Here is a 12,477-nt window from a genome sequence, read left to right as displayed (position 1 = left end):
TATTATCCCACATTGAGACGACCAACAAGGAATAGCTCGTTAGCCAGAGGACCGGCAGCACGCAGCTCTCGTCCTCCTCCCGTCGCGTCTCCCTCTTTAATGACTTGTGGGAGGAAACATCAAAAGTTACCAATGGAAACGGGCGAGGAAGTGAGGGTTGAAGTGAGAAAACACTGAATTATTGCTGCAGAGCTTCCAGCTCAGGCTCCAGATAAGTGAAAGGCTTCATAGGCATCTGCAAACCATGATCAAATTGTAGATTGACGCCTTTTTTAAAGAAACGTAATGAAGAGCACGGCGACGTACAAGAAATGAAGGCGGGGATAGATATCCTTTGTGATTAAAAAAAAAAAAAAGGGTGAATTGTGGATGTGTTTTCTGCGAGTCTGCCCTCTTTGATAGACTGTGTCTAAATATGATGGCAGTGAGATTTTACAATCTCAAAGATCTCTCTATGGAGGCGCCGGTGGCCGTTATTATTACTTCATGTCGACTATGTTGCTAATTGGCTCGTATATCAAGAGCCTGATGTGTTTTAATAGGGCCTTGTTGTGTATTTGACGTTGCACTAATGTGAAAATGAACCTCAAATGAGATGCGTTGGTTTGTGAGTCCGTGTGTGTGTGTGTGTGTTTGTTTGTTGGTTCAGGGGAGTGGAGGGTCTGCTGGAACAGGCCAAGGAGTGGGAGCAGTCCGGCGAGCACTCCCGGGCCGTGGAGTGTTACCTGAAGGTGAAGGACGACGCCAACGCTGCCCTGATGGAGAAGTGCTGGCTGAAGGTAAAAGATCCATTCAGCACAAATACAGTTCCCTTTACTGCCATATGGGGCTGAGCATTCATCACTAAGTAATTTGATAGTCGGTTAATGGTTTGAGACGCCGGTTTCCATCTGAGGGGTCGTCCAATAATTCACAGCACAAGATAAAAAAAACGTATATACGACAGAAATGTATATTATCGAGAGACAAATGGCTTCAATTTAAGGGGTCACAGGCCATAAATGTTGTGCAGCATCGGTTTAAGTTATTTATCAACCATTCTCTCTCCACCTTTTTCCACTGGGATTGTTTAATTTCCTTGGTTTTAATTTTTATTTAGTGAACTGCATATCTTTGGATTGCTAGTCGGACAAAAACAGTAATTCTGAAAATGAGAATTTGTGATGGACATTTTTTTATAATTCTTTCACATTTTATTGTCTCAATAATTCATTGATTGAACTTTTTATTTTATTTTATTTATATATATATATATATGTATATATATATATATATATATATATATATAAAAAATATTATTTACCTGCAGCTCAGATTTAACAATATTGAAAATGTTCCTACAGTTTCGTAGAAAACCCATAGAAAAAAGAAAATAATAAGTCTCTACTGACATGGCGTTGCTACATCTCAATTGAAATGTATCTTGTATTATTACATTTTTGGTTGCCTCAATAAAACGAGGAGCACAATAAAAAAAATAAAGAAATTGTCCACAACAGAAGCATAAAAGCATTTTAATTTGACCAATTAGCTGCTTTCTTTCAAAACAGTGGAGCGGTTGGAGGATGGAACAGATGCATTATGGCAGCCAGCATGGGGGTGGTGGAAGGTGAAAAGGTCACGTGTCACCGACATCAATAGATTCCCTTGTTATTGTGCTATGGAGATCAGAATATTGAAAAGAAGGTCACGCATAGATCAATAGCTGTTTTTTTGTTTTGTTTGATTAACCAGTGCGAGAAAAAGAAAGAAAAGAACGTTTGGAGTCCTGGTGGTGTTCGAGGTTCGGGTCAACACAATCAATATGTGGCTTCCTGTGGAAAGACTGAATACGCACATTCGATTTTTATCCAGTCGCTTTAACGTTGTTCAACAAAAGGAACATTACAAACATTCTCCAGTTCCATCTTTTCCATCTTTTCCATTTGTTTTTGTTATTTTTATTGTTTTTAATTTCAAATGTTTGTGTTTTTGGACTGTTGATTGGATAAATGAAGACCTTTTTGAATAAGTCGCCCTCTGGTCACCATTTTCAGAAAAACAAATTAAAAAAGGATTAACTCGAGCTTCAAAAGATTAATTCACCTCAAAATTAAAATTGTCTTTCGCTACTGACACAAATGTACAATGGGTTGATGAATCTAAAAACACAAATGAGTGATTAATCGTGAATACAAATATCAGCCCGATCAGATATATTACAATAACGCCTTCTTGTCATTTTACTTTAATTTTTTTACCATCGTACTGCAAAACATTTTAAGACATGTGCTGAGAAATTAATACTTTTATCCCCAACTGCCTTCAGAATCATAGTTTGAGGTCTTTTCTTGTGGTAATTGTACTACTTACTGACAAATGATAGTGTTAATGTAGTAGTTTTTAGAGATGATACATGATGCCCATTTTACATTTTATTATATTCATAGTCGTCTTGACATCTTATAACCCTATAATATTAAGCAGATGCAGAGAGACAGAGTACCTCAGGTTAGAATGAACATTTTCTTGCGTTTGGAATGAGACTTTTCGATATACCTGTGTGTATGAAGTCTAGACAAAACCAGACATACTATACTTTTTGTGTCCTACAAGTGTGTGTTTGTGTGTATGTGTGTCCAGGCAGCAGAGTTGTCCATCAAGTTCCTCAGCGGAGACCGAGCGGTGGAGGTGATCCATGTGGTCGGGCCTCGTCTCACGCAGCTGAAGAAGTACAACGCTGTGAGTGAGCGAGTTACAGCACGCCATGCCAGACAACTAGTTTGGACCTCCGTTGCTACGATACGTGCTCGTGTGAGTCCGTTTCAGGTTGTAGTGTTTTCAATTTTGCTCATTTTCTCTCCTGTTGGTGTCCTCGTGTTCAAGGCTGCTGAGCTTTACCTGAACATGAACCTCATCAAAGAGGCGATCGATGTCTTCATTGAGGGCGAGGAATGGAACAAAGCCAAGAGAGTCGCCAAGGAGCTGGAGCCCAGGTCTAAAGACACACACACAAACAGTGCATCTATGGTGGAATTTGACCAAATACATTTACTATATTGCATATGTTTTTCACAAGCACACTAGCGTGTATTTTCAATGGGATACCACAAAACATTACCTCTCAAATATACATAAGAATACTGGAGTTCTCCTCTGTTTCTCATTTCTCTGATATCTTCGGTAGGTACGAGGACTATGTGGACCAGAAATACAAAGAGCACCTGAAGGACCAAGGCAAAGTGGACTCTGTACGTACGACTACACACTCTGTTACACACTGGATCCAATGAGTGCGCTTTTGTTGAGGAAATATCGCCATATTATCAGTCTAATGCCCAAGGTTTGGGCCTGACTGGGACAAAATGCTAAATAGACCTCCTTTAGCACGGGAAGTGAACTGATCTGAGATATGTTTAAAAGAAACAGAAAACATGACTCTTTCGCCCATTTCATCCCTGTCGAACAAGAGTTTGTTGTTCCATTGTTTCTGATTGCTCAAGCAAAAATAATTTCAATTAATCAGTATTTGACACTGTACTTCTTTGAACAAAGCCAGATAGATAATGTAGCTTGATTATTTGAAATTGTTAATTTGGTCTTTATTTAAATTTGTATGTCCATAGCTGGTGGGCGTGGATGTCATGGCAGCTCTGGACATGTATGCAGACAGAGGCCAGTGGGAGAAATGTCTGGAGACGGCATCTAAACAGGTACTGGATGCAAAATCTGCCAACGGACGTATTATTGAGTTAAAACAGAGCAATGCTCACTGTAAACAAACCTTCCATTAGTAGTGTAACCATATGTATGTCAAGTTGTCCTTGCAATAAAATAAAAACACACACAGCAGTGGTTGTGAGAGTTCCTCATCATCCCTGTTGTGTTTTGTCAGAACTTTAAGATCCTCCAAAAGTACGTCGCTCTGTACGCTACACACCTCATCAAGGAGGGAGAGGCGCCGAAGGCTCTGCAGCTCTACGTTCAGCATGGAGCGCCACCCAACCCTCAGGTACAGCATGCACACACACACACACACACACACACGCACACGCACACACAGCGCCACCTCATTAGGTATGTTTTTCCTCGTGCTTCCTGTTTTGCCGCCAGAGCAGCCTGAATATCTTAACACCTGGATTCAGTGGTGTTCTGGAAACACACCTTGAGCCTCAATCAATGTCAGCCTGCCTTCATGAATGCCACATCATGTTCAGCAGACAGTAACATGTGTTGCCTTCTGTAATTAGTATAATACAATAAAATAAAAATTGGTGTCCTCCTTTTCAGACTTTGACTTTTTTATTAAAGTTACAACCTCACCATCGCTCGTTTCCTGTATACTTATCTTATGATACAAACAGAAAGCTTTAATGGAAGGTCACACCAATAACTCAACCCCTCTGCTACTCCCAGAACTTTAACATCTACAAGCGACTGTTCCTGGACCTGATTAACCTCCCCGACACTGATGGACTGGAATCTTTCCGGATGTGGGCCGACCTCCGCAACTTCTTGCTGCAGCTGGTAAATGACAACAGAAAATTGTCTTCCTGCTAATTTCCATGATGTGAATTTACTGATATTTTACAACTTTTCCTTTTTACTATGGTTCCACTGTTTGTGATGCCTGTGTTGTTTGTGTGCGTGTGTGTGTGTGCGCGTGTGATTTCAGTGTGAGAACATGTCCCGGTCGGCCGAGGCCAACTCTCCAGCTCATGAAAACTTTGAGCAGATGCTGCTGATCGCTCACTACTACGCCACAAGGTGCGCCTCCAAAGGAGTCGCGCAGCTGGTACGCGAAACACAGAAACACTCACAGAATCCACAGAAGGCTTTTTATTTTTTGATATTACATAATAGATTTGGGGCCTACATTCCAATTCCAATATGTTGTATTGTTCCAAAACAAACCCAAACCTCTGAAAGATGCTTTATAGAGCTTAACTCTCTAAGCGCAGTTTGACATGGATTCGTGCTTATTCTCTCCCTCTGCAGCTCAGTGTTCCAGCCAAGCTGTCCGTGTCTCTGCTGCGTCACACTGAGCTCGTTCCTGTAGACAAGGCTTTCTACGAGGCCGGCCTGGCCTGCAGAGTGAGTCCACCGATGAGAGAGGAACGCTAGTTCTTCTACTTTCTGATAAAGCCTCTGTTCAGTTTGAAGTGTTGGTCACAGCCTGAAAATGTTCCTCCCACCTGGTTTGTCATTCCTGTCTGAGTGTTCGAATGTAATAGAGTACATTTACTCAAGTACTGTATTCATGCACAATGTTGAGGAATTTGTACTTGAGTATTATCATTTTATGCCACTTTATACTTTTACTCCACGACAAGACAAATATTATACTTTTTACTCACTCCATTCATCTGACAGCTTCCTGTTCAGTGAAAACCATGTATCACCAGGTGTGTTGATTGGAGGATGGAGTGTTCCTTTTTCTGAAAACATACTTCCTACTTCTTAAACTAAATAAACTCTTTCTTGGATCAGCTGGAATTTGCATCGTCACAAAGCTGAATACGGGGCTGTTTCTCTGAGCTCATGAGAATTTGATCTTTTATTAAATTTTTTTAGAGATACGTGGTTCTCAAATGCTACGCTAAACATGTGATGCTGATTAAACTAGGCAATATCTAAAGGACATGAATCATCTACAGCAGTAAAGTGCAACATACACATGAATAAAGCGGGAACATGAATCCAGAAACATCAGATATGATTGTAAAACACTGACATTTCACTACACAGTGAATATTGTGCTCATAATGCTTGCATACTTTTGAATGCAGGACTTTTGATTTCTAGTAGAGTATTTTGCAGTGTGGTATTAGTATTTTTTTTTTTTACTTGCCTACTAAAAAATTAAAAAATGCGCTCCTATAAATGAACTCACTGGTCCAATTCCCAGATATCGTGCAAATTCCCGAAAAAATGAATGGCACAATATATATTCAACACCTGACTGATCGATTTTGACAACCCGAGAATTATATGAAATGTGTTCTGCCTCTTCATTTCATTTCTCTCAGGATAGTGTAGGAAGGGTTGGGGATTTTGGGGTAAAACGTGATATACGCCGAGAAACATTTGTTCTAGAAGACCCTCCCTATTGCTCTGACTGATGCATGAACCTGTGCACCAGATTAACTTTATATACATTAATTTTTATAATCTGAAAGGCTGTCGGCTGGGAGAACATGGCCTTCATCTTCCTCAACCACTTCCTGGATCTGTGTGATGTGAGTACACGGTCGCTCAACTGGAGGACAAATGCTTCCCCGACGTTATGAGACGGTTTGACCGTGGATCCGATGTCGTGTTAATCACGACGATTTCTGTCTCCAGGCGGTCGACGAGGGCACCCTGGACGCTGTGGACCACTCCGACTTCCTGGACACCGACATCCCCTTTGAGGTTCCGGTTCCCACCAAACTCTGTGTGACCGTAAGACACCCGTCCACCAAACACACGGCGAGACGTCCCACTGGACACGCTGTGGTCAGACTGATGAATGGTGCTGCGTTAGGAATCAGATCTGGGGAAAGGTTACGATCAATGGAGCGTAATCAGGAACAATAACATATATAAAGTAGAGAATAATAGGCATTATATTCAATAGTGGCAGCTAAATAGCGGCCCATGTAACATGAATGTAAGGGTTGTGTAAATTCCAATAAATATGACCTGGTTGGGCAGCTACTGTATAAATGATGCCGGACGCTGTGTATAACAATAAAGTCGTATCCGCCTTGATCTCAAAATGGCAGCAAACTGCTCAGTACATAGTTTGAGTGACACGCACTTAGCTCCTGTTTTCCAGGATAAATTGGCTTTGCTTCAGCTCATACGTTGTGTCTTCGCCCGTTGCCATCAGTGCAGCATTCAACAGCTTCACTCCTTAGCTACTTCAATCATCAGCTCCGGAAGAAAACTAGGTATGTAATTAGTGTGTGTGTGTGTGTGTGTGTGTGTGTGTGTGTGCGTGTGTGTGTGTGTGTGTGTTACAGGACGCCCAGCGGGAGCAGATCCGTGACTGGGTGCTGATGGTGTCCATGGACAACCGGTTGGAGCAGGTTCTGCCGCGTGACGAGAGGAACTCGTACGAAGCCTCGCTGGTGGCCGCAAACACCGGCCTCCGCTCTCTGCCCTGTGTCCTCACAGGTAACACACACACACACGGACACACAAACACACACTCATCTGTTCTAAACTGAAATACTAAATTAAAAACTGCAAAGCTATCAAACTTAATCTTGTCATCTTGGGATGATGCAGCGTTATCTTCTTGATGTTGCATTGTTGACGAGTTGATGAATAAAAAAGCAGTCTCAGGTCAGTGTCTGTGGACACAGTGAAACAGTGGTTGCATAGAAACTCTTCCTATAGGCTAAATATTCTATTAAAAAAAACACACAAAGATGGGCATGCATGACTCTGCTTAGATATCTTGTTGTCTTCTCTAAATGAACATATGTCAAGACATTGAGACTTCCCGAGGTCTTATAGTACCCAGTTTGACTGTACACACACACACACACACACACGGACACGGACACACACACACACGGACACGGACACATGGACACATGGTTGGTTGGTTACTTTATTAGTACCCGTAGGTAGACTTGGTTTGCAGTAGAAAACACTAGAAAACGAGGCATCCGTCTCGACATACATTACAACAAACACACACAACCAGACAAACATGATAAAAGTACTCAAAGCTCCAGATCAGTGCTGTTACAATTATAATTTGTTCACCTGCGTGATGGCTGCTGGAACAAAGCTGTTTTTATAACGCTTTTTTCTGCACCGTGGTACTAAATACCTCCGTCCACACACACACAGAGACACACACACACACACACACACACACACACACACACACACACACACACACACACACACACACACACACACACACAGGCCCTCACTGTGTGCTGTTCCTTCCTCCAGGCTACCCGGTGCTGAGAGATAAGATCGAGTTCTCATCCGCGGGGAATGTAGCCAACCAGAAAGACTGGAACAAATTCCTGGTGGCCACAAAGGTGAGACACACCGGTCCCGTCGTGGAATGTACACTGACTCGAGTACTGTACTTAAATGTGAGGTACTTGTACTGAACTTTTATTTTCATGCGACTCTCGACTGATTATTTAACAGCTTTAGTTCATTTAAAAAAACACAGAAAGCGCTTATGATGTGTTTTGTTATGAATTAAACTACATGTACAGTAGTGCAACTGAAACGGTTAGGCAGGTCATTGTGACGACATGTCTCCAACAAAGCAAACGGTAAATGGAGGAAATAATCAGCAGATTAATCTATAATAATCATTGGTTAATAGTTCAACAGTAACTACAACAGTAAATTCTTGCTTTCACATTAACGCATGAGTAATAATTTTACTCTATAATCTGTAATCGTTATCTACAAATGTTACGTCTACAGAATATGTTGAATCTGATTTGTCATTTTTTTTTTTGTCTCTCATCCACTTGCAGACAACCCACAGTTCAGAGTGTCAGGACGTCCTCAAGTTCATCAGCAAGTGGTGTGGCAGCCTGCCGGCGTCTGGATTCTCCTTCCACTGACACACACACACTGACACACACACACACACACACACACACACACACTGCTATTCATCTTTTTGTTACATTCTTCCAAAAAAAATGACTAGCCACCCTCTATATATTTATTTATTCAACTGTAATGTATATGTTCTGTAAATATGGCGGTTAAAATGCCGTCTCAAAAAACTTCTCGGCATTTCCATGTATGCAGTCTCATGGAAAAAACAGAATCACTTTGTTTTATTTTGAATTTTAGTCCGATGAAGCAATTCAATCTGAAAAAAAAGACCTGAATCCGCTCTAACATCAGCCACATGTTCTAATATGAGAAATGGGTTGTAACTGTTAACGTAAACTCTGGCTTCGGACGATGAACGAATGAGCTGAGGTATTTCTCTGAACATGACCTCCATCCCTTCATGCTTCCGGTCTGTGGCTCTCAGCTCCAAGCCCATCGGTTCCTGCTAAAGAGGAAAATGGTTTCAAACTAGAGGAAATAGTGCATCTGTTGGGGACTATTTTCAGCGGCGAATTAATCCGTATTTGGGGCAGCCGGACGGTGTATGTTGGGCTGAGTCAATAAACTACAGTGTGTGCCCATGGTGATAAAGGAACATGCTACGTGCGTTTTTAATAGTTTTTCGACAACAATGGAGCTCTTCCCCCTCCACTGTCATCGTTATGAGGACAAGACACACAAACCCACTCACTTCCTGCGCTCACACTTTATTTTTGGCGTCCGCCAGATCACTCCATCCTGAGCCGTCACCATGACAACACATTCCTCCACTCCGCTGTCTTTTCCTCTCGTTTTCTCTCAGGATGGCATCGCTGAATAAAAGGCCAAAAGTTTCTGTCAGATTTGAACAAAATAGTTTCTAGGCGAGCGGGTGCTTTGAAACGGTACCGAACTGACAGTGAGAGGGACTATTCAATGTCTGAAATTAGCTGTTTTTTCTCTGTGTACTTATGAAGCCGGTATCTCTGGCAATGCCTTTATTGTGTCTTTGATATGGAATGTATTTTGTTTAATGAAGTTAAATAAAAGAGAGTTTTCAAGCATTTTCCCAGTGCAGGTTTTAATCCCTCTTCATTGTGTTCGCTCATTTTGGGAAGTTTGTTCAGATGGTAACGCAGTGGTTTGTAGGTCAAGAAACTTAAAGCTACAATCTCGACGCTGTAGGTTTAGTTTTCCTTGGCGACGCCCATGGCGATAAATGGTATTGCAGGTGTGTTTCCAGAGCTCACTTCCCAGAGAGTGTCGCCACAGACGGCCAGTTCATAATCCTGCAAACGCCACGGCTTTCAGTGGGCCATAGGCTCAATCTCTTTTGTGTTACCTCATTCGGGAATAGACAAATAAATAGACAAATAAATTTGAATTTTGTTCGAATAAAGCTTTTCCAAATTGTGACCTTAAGCGATATTTTAAGTCTAATTTGTTTACATCAAGCCCAGTAAGAAAGGTAATGATAAAGTGTTCCCTCAAATGACAAATCGTGTCCTGACGTTAATCTATGGATGCTAACATCTGCTCAGTGGCACGAGAAGGAAAAGCATTGCTGAGGCTGACGTAAAGGTCGTTAGTTTATTTAGTCATAAACCAAAGCATTGGACAAAGTTAATCGACTAAATGGCCACACTGTCTTGTTAAGAATATCAATCAATGTTAAGAATACATTTTGCAGATGTTTAAATGAGTTTGCAGTAAACAAATATATATTTATTAAGATTCAGGCTCAAATTTAATTTGTAATTTGTGTTTATTTGTACAGTACAAATACACTGAAATACGTATATACAGAGGTATACAAAATACTACAGAAATTAAGAAATATTGCATCTGAGTCATACAGAAAAACAGGAACAACATTACTTTATTTATAAAATTCACACATACATATACATATAGAGAGACATATCTATATAATATACAGCAGCCTCCTTTCCCAGCAGAGGTACTGTACATCCGCAATCAATAGAAGAACTATGTGTTTGGGGAAATGCATTATTAGTAAGTGATAACTCTGAATATTTGCTCTGCTGCTGGCTCCATGTCTCATACTCACCTACACTGCTCCAGCTGAGAATAGACCGTTTACTGAACTCAGCCCACATACGAGTGTTTTATATCCACATTCACATTACTGCAGACATGCTGAGACATCTGTCACAGGAGAACGTATTAAAGTACAGTTATTGTATTAGGACGAAGGTAATGGAGATAATCTCAGGAGGCGTCGGGACTCATGACTAAAAAAAAGCTAAAGAGGAGAATGATTCAGAAAGAATATTCCCTCTGAACCCAATTATGCTTGTAGATCTAGTTTTTTTATTTTCATTTTGAGTGTTCGTCTGCGTAATGATTCATGTTAATTTACTGAAATTATCATCTCCATGGCACTGAAGCAATGAAGAAGAATGCATTATTTCAACATTGTACGTGCATTATTCTACAGGTCTGATCAAGACCGCACACACACTCAGTAGAAGGCCCCATTTGTACGCCTGTACTTTTTTTGGTACATAATCCTATAATCCTTACTTTTTTGAATCATTTAGTTTTGCCCATATTTTCAAAAAGATAAAATTTATGCGATTGATTTATGGTGAAGATGTTTATACAACCCTGAAAGCTCTCTCTGCGCTCATACCGTTTCTTTTTTGTTGTACTCCAGCGTTCCCTCTGATCTACCGTCTCACATCTCAGAGCGCAAACGAATCAGAGCGAGGACGTCCACTCGACCCGCATGTCAGGCCGTCCTGAGGGTCTGGCCCCTCTTGAAGTACAAACAGAGGGCTTCTTGTGATTTGGGGGGATGATCCAGGGAGGGTGATGCAAGTGAGAAGCAACATGGTGTGCTTTGACAGGGAATGAGAGATACTTTTTTTTTAAATAGTGTTTTTTGGTTATATTTTGGAGTTTCTTGGTGGATAAAAGTAGCTTTGTGTTCCTACATCCACATTCATGTATGATGACTGGATTGCCCCATTGTAAAAGGCAGTCTATACTGCAATAAGAATAATGTACAACCTTAAAGATCACTGCATCACAAACAAATACTACAGCAGGTTTTTGTTCTATATTCGTGGACGTATTAGATGTGACATCAGCTGTATATATATATATATATATATATATATATATATATATATATATATATATATATATATATATATATATATATGTATGCTGTTTCTACTGAAATTTATTTTGCAATTTTCTTTTGGGTTTAAACTCAGTATCCGCAGTATCCGAATTTAGACTTTTTACTTAAATTTGGAAAAAGGACCCCGATTCAAAATGTTTAGGGTAAAAGTAAGTAAAAGGTCCAAAAGTAAAATCTCAAATTATGTATGTGGTGTTAAATAAAATAAAAACGCTATGTTTTTTAAGAGCTGGGACTTTTTTGGACCACCATCTAGTGACCATTAGCGGTACTGCACCAATCTCTTCCCATTTACAAAATATTTCTTAAAAAAAGCCATGTTGTGCCTTTGGAAAAGCTCCCGGGTTTTAAATCTCTACTTCAGCTGAGACTTGTGGGTCTTCGATGTGTCTGGAGAGGCCGCCTCACCTCTCTCTGCTCAGTGAGTCCATGTTGATGTTCAGGCCACTCTCTTGGCATTCACCGCGTGCCTTAATTGTATGGACATTTAAATCAAGGTCCGCTGTGAACACGAGGAGAGACGACCCATAATCCTCCGTTTCGTTTTCATACATTTTCTTCTGCTTTTTTAAAATTATTTTTGTATTATTCAATTTTTTTTTACAATTTTCTTCTTCTGCTGTTTGATTTATTCTTTTTTTTCCTTTCAACCAATTCCACTCAATCCCACTTTTTTCTCTCCCTCATTTCCATTCTTGTGGGCTCATATACAGCCTGCTGCGCTCACTGGCGTTGAGTGTATTATATCGGTT

The 12,477-nt window shown here is 40.6% G+C and overlaps 1 protein-coding gene across 1 annotated transcript in view; it reads left to right on the top strand.

The window, feature by feature from the left end:
• ift172 (intraflagellar transport 172) overlaps positions 1 to 8,573 on the top strand; it is a gene marked incomplete at both ends in the record, with an annotated part of 35,773 nt that extends 27,200 nt beyond the window's left edge. The window contains 14 exons of the mRNA XM_079215035.1: positions 650 to 779; positions 2,623 to 2,721; positions 2,866 to 2,975; positions 3,167 to 3,230; positions 3,606 to 3,692; positions 3,875 to 3,991; positions 4,396 to 4,506; positions 4,655 to 4,774; positions 4,978 to 5,073; positions 6,159 to 6,218; positions 6,325 to 6,423; positions 6,987 to 7,140; positions 7,936 to 8,027; positions 8,484 to 8,573. Coding sequence (XP_079071161.1) covers positions 650 to 779; positions 2,623 to 2,721; positions 2,866 to 2,975; positions 3,167 to 3,230; positions 3,606 to 3,692; positions 3,875 to 3,991; positions 4,396 to 4,506; positions 4,655 to 4,774; positions 4,978 to 5,073; positions 6,159 to 6,218; positions 6,325 to 6,423; positions 6,987 to 7,140; positions 7,936 to 8,027; positions 8,484 to 8,573 — 1,429 coding nt within the window. The remainder of the gene's footprint in view (positions 1 to 649; positions 780 to 2,622; positions 2,722 to 2,865; positions 2,976 to 3,166; positions 3,231 to 3,605; positions 3,693 to 3,874; positions 3,992 to 4,395; positions 4,507 to 4,654; positions 4,775 to 4,977; positions 5,074 to 6,158; positions 6,219 to 6,324; positions 6,424 to 6,986; positions 7,141 to 7,935; positions 8,028 to 8,483) is intronic.
• Between the last annotated feature and the right edge of the window lie 3,904 nt (positions 8,574 to 12,477).

The sequence above is a fragment of the Taurulus bubalis genome (assembly GCF_910589615.1).
Source record: "Taurulus bubalis genome assembly, chromosome: 3".
Taxonomy (NCBI): domain Eukaryota; kingdom Metazoa; phylum Chordata; class Actinopteri; order Perciformes; family Cottidae; genus Taurulus; species Taurulus bubalis.
The sequence above is the reverse complement of the archived record's forward strand: the minus strand, read 5'-3'. Positions and strand labels throughout refer to the sequence as shown.